This window comes from Martes martes, assembly GCF_963455335.1.
Source record: "Martes martes genome assembly, chromosome: X".
Classification (NCBI taxonomy): Eukaryota; Metazoa; Chordata; class Mammalia; order Carnivora; family Mustelidae; genus Martes; species Martes martes.
In genome coordinates, this window is record NC_137897.1 from 37121388 (window position 1) to 37138298 (window position 16911).

General features: G+C 43.7%; 1 protein-coding gene across 2 annotated transcripts in view; it reads right to left on the reverse strand.

Annotated features, from left to right (window-relative positions):
• Positions 1-16911, reverse strand: part of EFHC2 (EF-hand domain containing 2) — a 186538-nt gene that overhangs the window by 15415 nt on the left and 154212 nt on the right. For both annotated transcript variants that reach the window (XM_080795161.1, XM_080795162.1), the window contains exons 12-14: positions 14418-14615; positions 12637-12729; positions 396-501 (exon numbers count right to left, since the gene is read on the reverse strand). In XM_080795161.1, coding sequence (XP_080651287.1) covers positions 396-501; positions 12637-12729; positions 14418-14615 — 397 coding nt within the window. The remainder of the gene's footprint in view (positions 1-395; positions 502-12636; positions 12730-14417; positions 14616-16911) is intronic.

Here is a 16911-nt window from a genome sequence, read left to right on the forward strand (position 1 = left end):
GTATGCACAGCCACAGACATTCTGGGGATTCTTGACAAATGCACTATTTGAGATTTGTTCTCGTGGCTCATGATGATGTTAGCAGAATCCCTTGATAACAGTGTTTATATCTATTTATAACTGTAACCTATTATCCTATTTTCCATATAATTGGATGCGACTGAGGTTAAAAAAAATTCAGCTGCAGAAGAAAAGTCATGTTCTTATAGAGCAGATGTTCGCTCAGCATGGAAAGTGAATTAGCCTTTAACACAAATGCCCAGAAATACATCAGTGCTTTTTCCAAAAGCCCTGGTGTTAATGTTTTATGCTGAAAAATAATTTTTAAGATAAAGGATATTAAAAATGCAATGGAGGTAGCCACAGCTGGTTTTTAAAACCGGTGTTAATTTTACCTCTTTCAAGTACGATGGTGCTTCCAGTTCGGGCAATGGATTCATTCTCCAGTTCAGGGCGCAGAAAAGTGACTCATAATTTACTTGCTCTTTACTGTCTTCAAACCTGAAAATACAATTATAATATATAATTTGACTCAATCTACAGAGTTCAGGACCAAAATGTCAGCTTAAATGCTATCCAGGAAAACATAATGTCAGGTTAGGTTTTAATACCTGGTATTTTTCTTATTTCTTCCTAGTTTTTTGAACTTTGTGGGCAGAGATCCCACACAGCTAACTCACCAGTGTCCCCAGCACCTGGAGTCATGCCGGCACTTAGTAGGTGCTCAGTAAAGATCTGCTGCAGTTGCCATAGAAACAAATGAGCTTGTTATTCAGTAAGGGAAACCATTTTGTTCAGAGTATTTGCAGGCCCTCTTAATTTAATATGGTTGGTACTATAGGTCAGTGAAACAAAACCATCTTGTGTTTCTTAAATTGCATGCTTTTTAAATTTTTAAGGGGAGCCTAGATTCAATGCATCTACTAAGATACTTTTAGGAAAAATAAAAGATATCTTTATCATTTATTATGATGTAGCCATTAAAAGGGGTTATTTAGGGGTGCCTGGGTGGCTCAGTCAGTTAAGTGTTCGACTCTTGATTTAAGCTCAGATCGTGATCTCAGAGCTGTGAGATCGAGCCCTGCATTGGGCTCTGCACGGGGTGTGGAGCCTGCTTAAGTTTCTCTCTTTTGCTCCCCCTCTGCCCCGTCCCACCCCTAAAAGAAAAAAAAGGGGGGGTGGTGTTATTTAGATCCACGTATGCTATCCAAGGAAAAATGTTCAGGATATATTGTTGAGCAGAAAGGAGGTTACAAAACAGTATGTAGAAATACGATCTCACTTGAGGTATATATTTATATAAAAAGGCACAGGGGCACGTGGGTGGCTCAGTCAGTTAAACATCTGACTCTTCATCTAAGCTCTGATCTTGGTCTCAGGGTCATGAGATCAAGCCCCGTGTTGGGCTCCACACTGGATGTGGAGTCCACTTAAAAAAAAAGAAAAAAAGAAAGGCATAGAAAAATTCTAGCAACAATACACTGGAGTATTAAAACAGCTATCTCTGGGAAGAGAGACTACTTTTTGCTTTTTGCTTTAGAGCTCTCTGTATCATCTGAATTGTTTTAAATTTATAAGAAAAAATATTAAGCCCATGTTTCACTTAAAAGAAAACACTGGCATAAATTTAACCTTAACCATAATAGAGTTTTGGCCATTAAGACCCAGTAATTTCAAACACAATTGTTGGAATGACCTAAACACAAAGTGAAATTCTTCTTAGTATAATACCTCAATGCCACATAGTCTTAATTTCACCACACTCTGCCAATTTTGAAAGCTAAACATATATTGGTCATGTCAGACCATTTTTTGAAGGATGAGACGAAGGTGTTGTTTCAAGCACCCTGCCAGGGTTCCTGCCCTGCTCAGGACCTCCAACTCAACAGTCCCCTTCCAACTGGCAAGTGAGGTATACAAGATACTGTGGCAAGAATGAACAGGGGATAATTACTTAAAAGAAAACCTGGTGATAATAAACTTGGGAAAATAACATACTTATAAACAGTCAAAAGCCTCCCCCGCAGGAGTAAAGAAAATAATAGCTCATATTTATAAACTAATACAAATTAGCAGTAATAAGTTAAGTGTTACAAGATGAAGTCACATAGACTGGTCAATCTAAACAAAGTAGAATAAACAGAGTGATCAGAAGAGGAGAAAGAGAATTCGGTTCTTCTTTTGTGTACATTTTCTTTGGCTGAGGATTCTGGGATACAACTCCAATATGCTGCCCCCTACCACTGTTTATCCTCTGGATTTTGGCTCGCTTGTCATTTGAACTCCTTGAAAGGACATGCTCTGTTTATGGAAATATTTGTAGCCAAAATGCTGGACCATTATGTCTTTTATTTGTGTGTGTTTTGGGAGAAGAACTAAAACCCAATCAATTAAAGATGTTTTGTAAGAAACTCTCCTCTAGCATGGAGTCTTGAAGACAAGTATTCCCTAATACTCTGAGTAGGAGCTGAGGTCAGAGAATGAGGTCATGTAGGGCCTTTGACTTTCATACTAAGGAAGACTAAGAGCCACTGGAGCATATTGTACACAGAGCAGTTATGGGATCTCAGTTATATCTTCTAAAGATCACAATCATGGATACATTGAGAAGAGAATACAGGAGCAGGGCCAAAGTGGCGAGGGCAGTTAGCTGTCTTCTTCAATGACCAGAGTAGGCATAATGGCGACCTAGATGGCAGTGGAGGCAGCGGAGGGCACTGAGGAGTAGTCAATTCTGAAAGATATTTTCAAAGATTTGTTTGTTTTAGAGAGAGAGCGAGCGGGGGAGGGGGTCGGGACCGAGGGTGAAGGAGAGGGAGAATCTCAAGCAGACTCCATGCAAAGTGCAGAGCCCAATGTGGGGCTTGATCTCATAACCTAGAGATCATGACCTGTGCCAAAACCAAGAGTCAGATGCTCAACTGACTGAGCCACCCAGGTGCCCCACTTCCCAATATATTTTGAGTGTAGGGTTCCTGAAGGATTGTACATAGTCAGAGAGACAGACAGACAGAGACAGAGAGAATGCACGGACTCGGGACAACCCCAAGGGTTTTGCTTGACCAACTGGAAAAATACAGCTGTCCTAACTGAGATAGGAAGGACTGCAGGGGCTACAGGTTAGGGGTAAACAAAATCAAGAGTTTTGTTTGGATATGCTACATTTTGATGGGAAGGGGGCAGCTGGACACAGGAGTCTGAAATTTAAGGAAGAGGCTGGACTTGAAGATAGAAATGTGGGAGCCACTAAGACATAGATGGTATTGAAAGCCACCAGACCAGGAGACTGGATGAGATCACCAATGAACTAAGTTTCTCTCTCTGTTCCTACAGTACAGAATGTAATTGTCAGTAAATTCCCATTACAACAATTACAGGAGACACTTATTTAATTCTAGAAGTTTCAGAATTCAATTCTGAATTCAGAAGTATAATATCCCAGTAATTTGGGAGCCAGTCAAGAGACTACCAAACAGACGTAGGGTCACATCAGACTCAGCCCCTGTATACAATGCACTCTCCAGTCCTGTGGGTTCTACCACCATAGCAGATCACCAATCTTTTTCTCCACCTCCTCTACTACTCACTAATTTCAAGCCACCGTCAACTCTCACCCAGGTTACAACAATAGCTTTGTAGTTTGGTCTTACTGCTTCTATTCTGACCTTTGCTGCAGACCCACCCTCCACCCAAATGAGCTTTCTAAAACACAGACCAGATCAATAACTTCCTTGCTTAGAACTCTCCAGTGGCTTCCCAATCCACAAGAACATAAGCTGAACTCCTTATCAGGATTGAAAAAACCCTGAGTAACCTGGTCACTGCTGATTCCTCCAATCTCATCTGAAAACTCTCTGCAACATTTCAGATGTACTAGCCTTCTTGCTGTTCTCTGAGCATGCCAAGATTGCTCCCAGAAGTGCGAGGCATTTGCACCCACTAGTCCTTTTGCCTGGAAAGTCTCCACTCAAACGTTGCTTCTTCAGAAAGGCCTTCCTGAAGTTCCTCTTGCCTAACCGAGTCCCCCTGCCTAAATCAGCATTTTCCCTGGACGATGGCAAGTGGAACTTACAGAAAAATTTCTGGAATCACCACTGGAACTCCTATTATCATACCTTGTTACCAATAAGGCTTATACCATGCCTACCTGTTACCCCTGGGCCCCTGGCCTTCTCCCCTGCCCGACTCGTGATATGTTAGACTCAACACATCTAAACATTTACCCATTTCGAAGACTATTTGGAAAGGATATTCCTGACTCAAATGATATTTGGGAAGGATCAAACGCTGTAAATGGAAGAGTACATAGCTTAGAAGTGAAGTATAAAATTTATCTGAGGAAAGGGGCACCTGGGTGGCTCAGTCAGTTAAGTGGATCACTCTTGGTTCCGGTTCAGGTCATGATCTTGTGGTTGAGGGATCAAGCCCCTTGCCAGGCTCTGTGTTCAGTGAGAGTCTGCTTCAGATTCCCTCCCCCCCTCTCCCTCTGGCTTGTTCTTGCACTCTCTCACCCTCTTTCTCTCTCTCTCATATAAAATCTTAAGAAAAAAAATTTTTTTTTCCTGAGGAAAAATGTTTGAAAGATTTGATCTTTCCAAAGACCCAGAGTGAGGCTTCAAGGAAGAGTTGAGATAATGTGGTGTAATTCTCCAAGTTTTTCTTTTCAGTTTTGTCTTAGAGGATCTCAGTGGATGTGGAAATCCCGGCAAAAGGAGCAAAGGAGGAAAGAACAAAGAATCTTTCAATTAAAAGGCATAAAACTAGCCAATGCTTCTTGGAAGAATTCTGTGCTCTTGGGAAGTGGACAGAGTTGCAGTTAATCACGATGGATTGATCACAAATATATTTATCTCCCTTTCCCACCAAAATCTCACCAAGATGATAATGAAGGAATAAAAATAAGTAATAGCCCACAATGCAATGGTAGCTGGAAAAAAGACAACATTGGACAAGAGTCTTCAGAATCTCTTGCACAATGGAAAGCCAGCACAGGGCTTGTAACTGACTTGGAAGAACTGAGGAAGGGAAGCTAAACTCTAAATGTCCAGAGGCAGGGGCCACTTAGAGATTAGCCAGTGTAGCTCACAAAACTTCCGAGATGCTGAGAATGCAGATTGCAGGTTCCAAAAGAGGCAGGGACATGGTGCGGGACTGAAAACAAGGGCTGTTTCAAAGCCTGAATAAAGCAACGGCGGCTGGAGCCCCAAGTACCTTCCTCTATACTGTCCTCTTCTAGAGAAATTCAGCTAAAAGAGCTTCAGTCAGGGGTGGGGCTGAAGCATAATGGAGGGCAGAGGAGAGCATTACACATTGAACTTGAGCCTCTCAGCCACTTTTCTTCCTCTTTCCCATTTCAAGAACACCAACAGCCACGCTTCAATGAACCTCCTTTCCCTCATTCCACCCTCCCTCCTATTCCAGCAGGAGAAGATGGCATTCTTCTCTTGATCCTCTGAATGGTCCCAGAAAAATCTCCACATTCCAGCTTCTGGGGATACTGAATGAAAATAAGGGCTACGAGATGGACTTGTGCAGCGAAACCCATGAATCCATAAGATCCACCATGCAAAAGCTTCCAACATTAAAGACAGAGCCAAAACGGCAACAGAAAAAAAAAAAAGGAATCAGAAAAACAAATACAGTTCAGGTTGCAGAAGGAAAGAGGTGAGATAAGAGTGATAAAGCATATCCATGAAAAAAGAACAGAAGACTACCAAAAAGAATCATTCAGACTAACATGTGTTCTTGGAATAAAACAAATCTGACAGTAGTAAATAGACCCAGTAGAAGAGGTAGAATATCATGTTGAGGAAATCCCTTAGTAAGTCTATCATAATGACAAATAGAAAATTGGGGAAAAAAGGAGATCCAAATCTGGGATATATAAAATCTTAATGACAGGAGTCCTCACAAGAGAAAAATACAAATGGAGGGGAGGAAATTACTACAAATTAACAGAAAGTTTCCTAGAACCAAAGGACAGAGTCTCCAGACCAGAAGGGTCTGTAAAGTGTTAAATGCCCACAAGCCCAGACACACAAGACACCATTGGCAAAATTCTAGAACACCAGGAACAAAGAGAAGATCCTAAGGGCATCTAGAAGGAACAATAATGGGAACTAATAGTATGTTAAATTCTCAAGCACGGTAACAGGAAGTTAGTATTAGAATCCAAAAATGAGAACCAGGAATAGTAGTACATGCCTGCTATTTAAATGTCTATAGAGACAGCTACAAGGGCTGAGAGAGGCTGCTTCCTGTGAATGGGGAGGTGGGGAAGGGTATGGCTGGAAACTACTCTCGCTGGAATAAACTTTTCAGATTGAGTATTTTTTTTTTTTTTACTATGAGCGTGTATCAGTTGGCTATAAATACAAATTTACAAAGAAGAAAAAGCAGATGAGAGACCTCGAAATGTGCTTTTCAAGGTGGTACAGTTGTACAAGTCAGACTTGGAAAGGAAGGCGTGCCACTAGTTGGGGCTTGCTGGTGAGGAATGAGTCTGCAGTCTTCCTCCCTGCTCCAAAGTTCTATACACAGCTTCCTCCCCCAGACTGCTGATGGGGTAAGGTTTGTCACGCCCTCCTCTGCTATATAACATATGAAAATCTACTATATGATATTGTTTGACAAGGTAGAGAGAGAGAGAGGATACAAAGGAGAGCTCCAGTTCTAAAAATAGTGCAAACTGGAGGCAGAGGAACCTGGGGGCAGCAGTTCAGAGATGCAGAGGGCTTGGCTGTAGGGGACTAGGAATGGGTAGGTCAGTGTTTACATTTACCAGTGGATACCATCTCCCACAGTCACCTGTCATAGCATCCTCCCTGCCTCATGGCTACAGGTCATCGTTCGCCAAATCCTACCCAACCTTTCAAAATATTTTGGAAAGGCTTCTGAATCGTATAGAAAATGTATCTCCTTGCTTCGGGGTCATGCTGTGCTCCTGATCAAAAATATTAGCCTCCTGATTCTCCCCTTGAATCCCCTACTTTGCTCCTCTCCAAATGACATTTGGCTCTTGCTAAGACTCTGACCCACGGTCAAAGGATGAAGATTTGCCACTCTGGAAGTAATTCTCTTGAAAAGGCTGTGAAGGCAATTCCAAAGAAGAACTGTCTATGGGGACATTGTTGAAATCAGCGCACAGTCTTCCAGGGTGACTGCCCTAAAGGGCAGCACTAATTCTGGCTTTTAAGTGTTTCTCCGCTTGTTAAAAAGTCAGCCTCCTTACTTTAAAGTCCCAGCTCACAGTGCTAAAGTGTTCTCCCAAAACCTCCATAAATTCTTCTTTCCCTTTGATACTGGGGCAAGCCACCATTTCCTTCCCTACACAAACTAAGGGACATGTTTGTGGAGGAAGAGGGAGGGAAGGTAATTTCTCTGGTTCCTCCTTCGAGAATCATGACCCCCAAGCACACTTCTCAATGCCTTGCTAGGTGGGAGCTCTTAGAAATGAGGCACATGTCTCATTTGATGGGTGCTTGTGTCCCCCTTCCCAAAAATGATGAATGGCCCCAAAACTACAGAAGCCATTTATCTCCTTGCCACAGGGAATAAAGCTGCTCTGCTTTATTTCCGCCATCTGTGGAGGTATAAACCGTGTGGTGGCAGCTGTATTTGGCTGAAGAGTAACGTGGCTTCCCCCTCTGCTGCGAAGGCCGTCTTGTAACATAGGGGAATGGGCTGGAATGCAAGACCGGCACTAGAAGGGAGGGCAGGCAGTGAAGACACATTTGTTTGTTTGTTTGTTTGTTTGTTTTTGAGAGAGAGAGAGGCGGGAGGGGGCAGGAGCAGAGGGGGAGGGAGAGAGAATTTTAAGCAGGCTCCACGCCCAGCGCGAAGCCTGACTTGGGCCTCCATCTCCCAATCCTGAGATCAGGACCTGAGCCAAAATCAAGAGTCGGACACTTAACCGACTGAGCCACCCAGGCGTCCTGGCAAAGACACACTTTTGACTCACGCTGTTGTGTTTGGTTTCCATGCATTACCCAGCGTACCCAGGGGCACACACTGGAACACCTGGTGAGATTCTTAAAGAACGGACAGTTCAGAAAAAAAGTCGAGCTCCAGGCCACTGCATCAGTTGGTCATACAAACCCAGAGCTGGCCAGGTGGCATGGCTCAAGTTATCAGTGAGGAGCTCCAGTCATGTCCGGACAGCCGGGCCTCTAAATTCCTGTTCTCATTCCAGCACACACCTTCTTGGCGAGGCATGTCACAGCAGCCAAGTATGGTGCGTGCACAAGGTCGACGCTCTTGTTGGTCCATGTGGATTTGGAATTTTTTTTTTAATTTCTTAAAAACTATGTATCACCTTATATTGGAAAACGTAGGAAGCATCTGGGAGGTGGGGCTTCTCTCTGCGGACTTCCCGGGGCACCAAACACTGCCACAGTAGCGGCCACACTGCCTGACCCTTGTCCCTCGGCCCCACTGCCAGGTACTGTTGGGTGAAATCACCAGAGTCCAAACCATGCCTCTGGGGGCGACGAGGGCGCAGGGGCTGAGGCTGGGGAGAGTATAATGAGATGATCTGAGAGCCCCATTAGCCCTGTTAACTTTTTCCATTTTAACTGATATTTCTGGATGCGGCACCAGCTCTCTCGGGAGGTCAGTTCGAAGGCATTCCATGGAGCCCAGAGCCAGCTGTGAAAGGCCAGCTTGGGGCAGAGCTGCTGGGGAAAGAGCTGCGCTTGAATTTCCAGTTGTTCCAAGTGCCGATTCACAAGGCCACAGTTAGGGAAGGAGGCTACCTCTTTACTCCCCAGTCCCACACAGAACACAGAACGGAATGACCTCAGAATACTCTCCACTTCCTAATGGTCTGAGAACCAGGATTTCTTGCTTATTAATACTTGGGAAACATTAACAATCGCAAATGAGGGCTCAGAGGGGTTGAGTCCATTTACAAGGATCACATGGGTGGGAGGCAGTAGAGCTGGCAGAGCTCAGAGGCAGGTCTGGTGCATATCAAGCCTGTGTTTTTCTCCCCTCCCTGCCCCCCACTCCCCAGTGCACTAGCACAGGACAAGTGTCTGGGGCTGCAAAGGTGAATGAGACACAGCCCCGATTCTCAGGAGCTCAGACAGGGACAATGTAGGGAGTTCTTATCCTGTTAGAGACTCATCTTGGTCCTCTGCAAGGTCCCTCAGTGACAGAGCCTCTATACCTCATGGTCTGCACTTACAAACTGGGGAATCGTGTCTAGCCTCAACTAGAACATTCCCTTCCATATGCTCAAGGGTTTACAAAATATCCTAGGGCCCTTGGCACTATGTCAATATGGAGTGTCAGTCCCCCTATGGATGGATTACCCATTACTACTACCACTTAGAACATTTAAGTCGGATGCCCTGTGCAGTAGTGAAAGGAATTTGACTGGTAAGTACAGTGAGTTCAGACCAGCTCCCACAGCACAAACTGGTGGCGGGCTGAGGTAACCAGAGGTATAAAGATTTTGGAGTCCTGCTCTTAGCTTGAGTTGTGCTAATAAGGAAAAGACCTAACGGAATTCCAAGAAAAATGGAAAGGCAGCAGAGGGGACTCTTCCTAGCGAAACGCAGCGTTAAGCAAAATACATACATGACAATCACCGTGTGGAAGAAATCGGCCAACTCTTTGGCCACACTGTTTTCCGTCTCCTGATTTCAGTTCATACAGCAGGGCTATCCAGCTGCTCAACAGCTGCCCAACTGCATCCCGTGGCAGGTAACACTGCCCCTGGGCAGAGCGTTCACTGAACCAAAACAATAAACTCCAGGCCTGCCTCCCACAGGAGATGGCAGACGTCAGAGGGGCTCTGGCTCAGCGTGCCACAGGAGGGCTGTGCAGAAGGAGAGTCTGGTCAAGGCTCTGGAAAGCCCTGCGGAGTCTGTGGGGAACAATAAGAATGCAGAATATAAATGTGAGCTGCAGGCTGATGGGTCCATTAGGAATTAGGGCCGTCTTTGAAAGGAATCTGCGGAGATGATGCAAAACACCAAGCATGTGACCCAAATCGTGGCGGGGCATATTGGAGGGAGAAGGGACTGGGAATGAGACATTTTCTAATCTGACTAGTCTGAAGCTTCCCCTCAGTGAGGAGCAGGGTCACTGCACAATTAGAGGCAGAGTTAGACTGAACAGAGCCTGCTTAGCAACTCAGGGGGATGACCTCCTCAAAGCTACGTGGGGCTTGGAGGCAGACGCGCGCTGAGCCTGGGATGTCTCCGAAGCGAATCGCGGAACAGCCTTTCTGCTTTTCATGTCAAATCGTAAAGGCGAAGACGAAACAGTCTGCTGAGAAAAGGAGAGGATGAGGACTTGGTGGCCTCGGTGGTAGAGAGGAAACATCTAGGTCCTCCAGAGGCCAGGCTCCCACATCACTGGACTTTCCAGGACAACACATCCCTGGGGCCATAAGAGATAATCTAATAAATATCCACAGCTTCCTGACTGGAGACAGCTTAATGTGCGAAACGCCTTCAGATCCAAATGTTTGAAAACAAGGCTTCCTCTGTGTAGAAGGACACAAGTTTCTTCCAGTTCATTTCTAAGTCAGGGTGTGTGGTCTGTGGTCCCTGACTTCAACTTCTCTCCTAGGCCCCAATCACCACCTAGTACCAAGTGCTGCACTGGGTACTTTATAGACGTTATCTTAAGTCACCCTCAGAACTTCCAGGAAGGAGGTATTATATCATTTCAGAGGTAAGGAATCTGAGGGTTGGGCAGGTCAAAAATCTTGCACAAAGGGTGCCTGGATGGCACAGTCGATTAAGCGTCTGACTCTTGGTTTCAGCGCAGGTGTCAGGATCTCAGGGTCACAGGATCGAGCCCCGCATTGGGCTCTGTTCAGCAGGGAGCCCGCTTGAGATTTTTTTTTTTCCTCTCCCTCTGCCCCTCCTGCTTGTGCACATTCTCTCACTCTTTCTCTCAAATAAATAAATCATTTTAAAAAATGTTAAATAGCTCATGTGGAGGACCACTTGGATGACTCAGTCCATTAAGCATCCGACTTGATTTCAGCTCAGGTTATGATCTCAGGGTTGTGAGATCGAGCTGTGCATCAGGCTCTGCGCTGGGCATGGAGCCTGCTTAAGATTCTCTCTCTCCCTCCGTTTGCTCCTCTCCCTGCTCACACTTGTTAAATAAATAAACAGCCCATGTGGCTTTGGGAATGTGATAACTGAAGAAACGAGACTCCTAGGCCTGCCTATTTCATCTGAAGTCCTTTACACCAGGATGACCTAATTATCTGTCACACTGATGCCAGCAAATAAAACCAAATTGAGCTGACAGTCCAGAAAATAACCCACACCTCCAATTGGATTGGCCCTCCTGCGTCCACTTCTGATGCTTCCGACCCTAGTGCTCCTGCACAGGATTTAGTTTTATTTGTTCCTTTTGTCTCAGATAAGGACACCCCACTCCAGCCCCTGCTTGAGAACAATTGCTCCAACTGACAACCCTCGGCATCCCAATGGAGAAGAGGGCAAAGGAGTTCAGAACTGATGGTTTCAGTCTTCCTTTAAGGAGCAAAGAGATTTACAGAAAGTTTGTGAGTAGAAGAGCAGCACTATGACATTTTTGTTCTTAGAGGGTATTAACCTGCTATATGTAAAGATGGATTTAAGTAATTAGAGACCGGTGGAAGAAAGACCAACATGGAGGCCCTGAATAGTCAAGAACTGTGGGTCTGAACCAGAGTGAAGATAGCGGGAATGGAGAAGAAAGTGGGAAGACAGTGGGAATGGCAAGGAATAGGAAGGAGGTAGAATTGTCAAGACGTTCCTATCTATTGGCTATTTGCAAACAGTAATTCAAAATGGTTAGAAGCAGGGGATGAATATTTAAAAGGTTCAGGGATTAAGTCGCAGCTCTTCTTAGAAGACTGGACAACTTTGGGCAAAACACATCTCTCTAAACCTCAGCCTCCTCAGGTGAGGCAAGAGGATATAGATGTAACTCATAAAGTAGTTCTCACAAAGCAATTGAGGTGAGGTCTTCTGTCAATGACGACAATGCCTAGAACATAGTCCAAAATGTCAGACTTACCAAGATCAGTGAGTCAGAGGTGGGGCTGGGGATAATGTCATAGAAGCGAAAAATGATGACCAGAGTCTGTATATCTATGAGGGTGGTGCCAGAAGTCGAAAGTAAACGTTCAACAGGAGGGCCCAGTGCTTTAGAAAGCAGTTCACTGTGCTTTCCTTTTGCAACATTATAACCTTCACACTTTACATCTGGTACTCTAGTAGGACAGAGCCCTGTGTGATAACACTAGGCCCTCTTCCTGCATGTCTTTAGCCAGCAGGAACTACTGCTTTGAAAAACCGGTCCTGAATTTTAGATCTAATACCCTCATAACCAATGAAGTCAGACATCTTCATTTTGTCCCAGGAACCTGTGTATACATATGTGTGTGTGTGTGTGTCTTAACATTAAAAAGATAAAACAGCAATTCATAGTAGGCTAACATTCAAAATCATACCCAGCTTTTCCTTTTGTAACACTTAAATGGAGATGTGTTATCAATAATATAATCAAAGCAGTCAAGGGTAAATCAAGGATATTTAAAGGTCAATGTACAACCAGGAATAGTTCCCCCAAACAAAAATATGCAGGACAAACCCCCTGAGGGTTGGAGCTCTTGCTTACCCAGACAGTATGGATGCCAGAAGATCATCGGTCAAAGGTAACTTGGAGGACTTGCACAGCCTTCTGATGTATTTGCTGGGTAATACTTTTTTTCTGCATTAAAACAAAGTAAACAGGTCTTTCTATATTTTGTGTCTCTTGAGTCACAATTACATGCTATAGGAAAGAAAATACAGATGTGTCCTTAAAGTCTGCACATGAAAATGAGTACGAAAATTGGTACTGGAACTCACAGTAAGGAAAAACAGTCATATTGCTTTTCACCGACTTTTTCCATTTCAGAAGTGACCAGATTCTGTCCTTCCAAAGGCCTTTCCATCAAGATTCAGACTCTCGGTTGGTGATAGTACAGCACTTAAAGGGTGCAGCCACGAGTGTTGCTCTAAGTAATCGATCTGCCTTCTTGACCACTAGTCAAAACTGGTTCTGATATTTGAAAACATCTCTTAATTTGACAGGCATCTAGAGCCTCCAACGCAAGTATTGTATGACTTGAGGGTGTTTTTCTAGTCTTTTCCTTGGACCCAAACCTTGTAACCTTGAGGCCCCAGCTGGGGCTTAAACATTCACCTCAATTTTGTCAGATGGTTTCTCCAGAGCAGCTCAACAGCCATTTTCCCCAGCCTGCCAGGGGCACAGAAACGCTTGTCCAATGTTCTCATTCGGCCAGTGTTCCCAGGCACCAGGCAAAATCAGAACCAATAAGAAGGAAAGCGAGCTGCTTTATGCACACTGAGTTTACAAGATGATGGGAGAATGTTTATGTCTAGAACTGAAGCCTGTTGGATCTGGAAGAACCTCAGAGCTGTCTGATCAAGGAGCCCCATCATTCCCAGGAGGTGTTCCTTTAGTGAAGGAGGGTCACACTTCTCACCCTGGGCAAGGGGTACCACCAGAGTGGAAGGCAGGGCTGGGGTCATGCAAAGCTCAGGCCATACAGCCTCTGGAGGCTCCAGAAAGTTTTAAAAGATTCAAGGAAAAATACCACCTTTACAAAAACTCAACAACTATGTGTTATGGATTAGGCAAAAAAATCATGTTCAACATTAAGATAAATTATAGGTCTTTAAAGATATTTAGGGGAGGCAAGCTGGCCACTTGGGTACAAATTTCGGGTCTGGGGGTGATGGGAGGGGTCATGCAGCAAAGAAATGTCAGTGGTTCATAGTAGGAAAACTAGAGGCTAGAGTTAGGAGTAAGATTTTCTAACTCCTAGTGAATATTCCCCCCCAGAGTATCAGGTCTGTGGGGGTCCAGTTTATAAAAATGATTTAATAAAGAGTAATAGAAACATGGCAAATGTACTAGAAATTGATTATGCTGAGCTTCCATATTTTCAAGAAGAAACAATTTCAAAGAAATTCTAAATAAAGTTTACTTGTAAATTCCCTGTTCTCTGTATTAGAAAAGACACATTTATAAATCGCGGTGCTCACAAACTAATGTAAGAAAAGATATTTCAGGATTAAACCTTCTAACATCTGGATTTACTATGTTTCAGTTGAAAGCCTCTAGAAACCAATTAAAAGGAAATGGAAAGGGGCATCTTATCTTTTTGAAGATACAAGGGCCTTCCCTATTCCATCAACAAACAAAGCTCACCATCCTGATGAAATATCAGTACCCAAATACTTCCCCAAAATGATTTAAAGTACATTTGCTCTATAGGGGAGTATAGTGGGACATCTCAGTGTTCTTTTTGCCCTACTGGATAAAATATATAAATTCCTTCATTACTGAGGTCTGCAGAACCTGCAAAAATTGATAAAATGAAAGCTTACTTTTCTCGGTCTTGGTATATACAAGTAGCATTGAGTCTTTCAAAATTCTCAAAAGCATTTTTCTTGAGCTGTTCATGGGCCCGTGCAATTAGGACATTCATATCAGGCCTTGTGTCCTCGGGCACCTGGTAGTGACGGGCAAGGGTTATAACTTCATGGTCTGTGAGTTTCCCAACAGTCAGACTCATTATTATGTCTCTGTAAAGAAAATGAGAAATCGCTCATGAAATTACATCTAAGAACACTTTACTCTCTTTCTATTAAAAATATCTAAATTCCAGGGCACTTGGGTGGCTCATTGGTTAAGTGTCTGTCTTCAGCTCCGGTCATTTCTTCAGGTCCTGGGACTGAGCCCCATGTCGGGTTCCCGGCTCAGCATGGAGTCTGCTTCTCTGTCTCCCTCTGCCTTTCCTCCTGTTTAGGCCCTCTCTCCATCTCTCCCTCAAACTGCATAAATAAAATCTTTTAAGAAAACAATCCAAATTCCATTTTGTAAAACTTTTATCAACTGCATAGAGGACAGGTGACTATTTTCCTTTAATTTAACTGCTACTTCACTTAGGAGTAGTAGGAAAATACCAGGGCTAGAAGGGAAAACCATAAGCACTATAGTTTCTTAATAAAATAGCATCTTGCCCAGAGTCAAACTTCTACCAGATAAGAGCCTGTAACTGGACAGGAAATCTTTCAAAGTCCTCGAATGGTCAAAAAACCTGTCACCAGATACATGATTTCATTCAATGCCTATTAATCTTACTTTACACAGAATAGTAACAGACTTGGGGTTCTGGCTTCCCATGGTATAAAATTTATAAATCAGCCCGTTTGGAAAGTCTTTTCGAGTTGGAGAATGCAATCAGAAACATTTCCGCAGTAAAAACTAAGACTTACACACCCTGCCAGTGAGGAAAAAGTGAGAGAAGAGAGTAAAAAGTGAAGAGTTGTGTAGAGGAATCGTTATGAGTCTTTCGAAGGCAAATGGCATTAAAATTATGTGGTAGAGCAAAAAAAAAAAAAAAAAAAAAAAAAAAAGACAGCAATGACACATTAACAACGAGGACTCAAAACCTAACAAATTCGTGTGACTGTTTTCAATATAGTCTCTATATCAATGAGATAAATCATGCAGCACGAGTAAGAAGTACATCAAAATAGTTAAAATAGCAAGTGTTGCAGTGGTTACCTGAATAACCTTCCACCATCGAGAAACTCCACTTACTGACAGTAATTCAGTTCCCAAGAATCCCAGCTAAGTGACCGAAGACAAGATTTTATTTGCTCTTTGGCTATAGGGTCTTTTGGAATAATGGCTTTTAGTGCTTTTATGTATTTCTTGTCATTATCATGATCATCGAAGATCTCCGAGCTCTCCTAGTCAAGAATTTCCTTAGCATGCAGGAAAGCCCACGGCTATGATGTTGACCTATCTGAAGAAATTGCATTTCACCTATATGCACTTCTTAGGGTTTCTGGGTTTTTTTGTTTTGTTTTCCTTTTGTTTATTTATTTTTTTAAATGGGAAATCAAGACCAACCAAATTCAAACAAGAGGATCCCACAATTTCATCAGGTCGGTTTGGGTCAGACCATCAATCAGCAATATTAGCTGGGGGCTCACTGTGTAGGAAACACTGTATAGTCACTTTGGCATCTGAGCTTTTCAGAGTCTCTAACCTATTACAGCCATCCCGGCACACACAGATGAGCTCCCAATACCACAAACCGGGAGGGCCGCTTGAATGAATTGAGTAATAATAATAACCCTTGCCTTTCAGGGAGTACTAGCTGGGTGCCAGTTGTGCTGCCAGGGGCTTCTGGCAGAGATCATCTCATTTGGCCTACAGGATAAGGACTATTTTTTTTAAGATTTTATGTATTTATTTGATAGAGAGAGAGAGTGTGTGAGCGCGCAAGCAGGGTCAACAGCAGAGGGAGAAGTAGGCTCTCAGCTAAGCAGGGAGCCTGATGTGTGGCTTAATCCCAGGATCCTGGGATCATGACCTGAGCCAAAGGCAGACACTTGACCAACTGAGCCACCCAGGCGCCCTGATAGGGGCTATTATTATCATCCCCGTTTTATAGATGAGAACACAGAGGCACTGAGTACGCCCAACCTCCCGAAAGCCAGAATGATAACCCCTGCAGTCTGGCTCCAAGCCCATGCGCTCGCATACTCTTCTGTCCCTCTTCTGTTGAAACACAAAAGACAGAATGAGTGGATGGAGTGGGGCTCAGTCAGGGCAAGTTGCCTAAAGGTTGTGGGTTTTGAACTGATTGTTTACAGACCTCTATTCCCTTTATTGCCTATGACCTCTGCTTTGAGAGCTATCATTGATCAGCATAAACAGGTAACAGAAAATAATTTCAGAAACCCTGAGTCACCAAACATGAGAAAGGACTCAGCGACCACAGAGGAACCACTTCAATGAAAGCCCCAGGCTCATTTAGAACACCGGTCATGGAATAATCAGTCATGACACGTGCATAAAATGGAA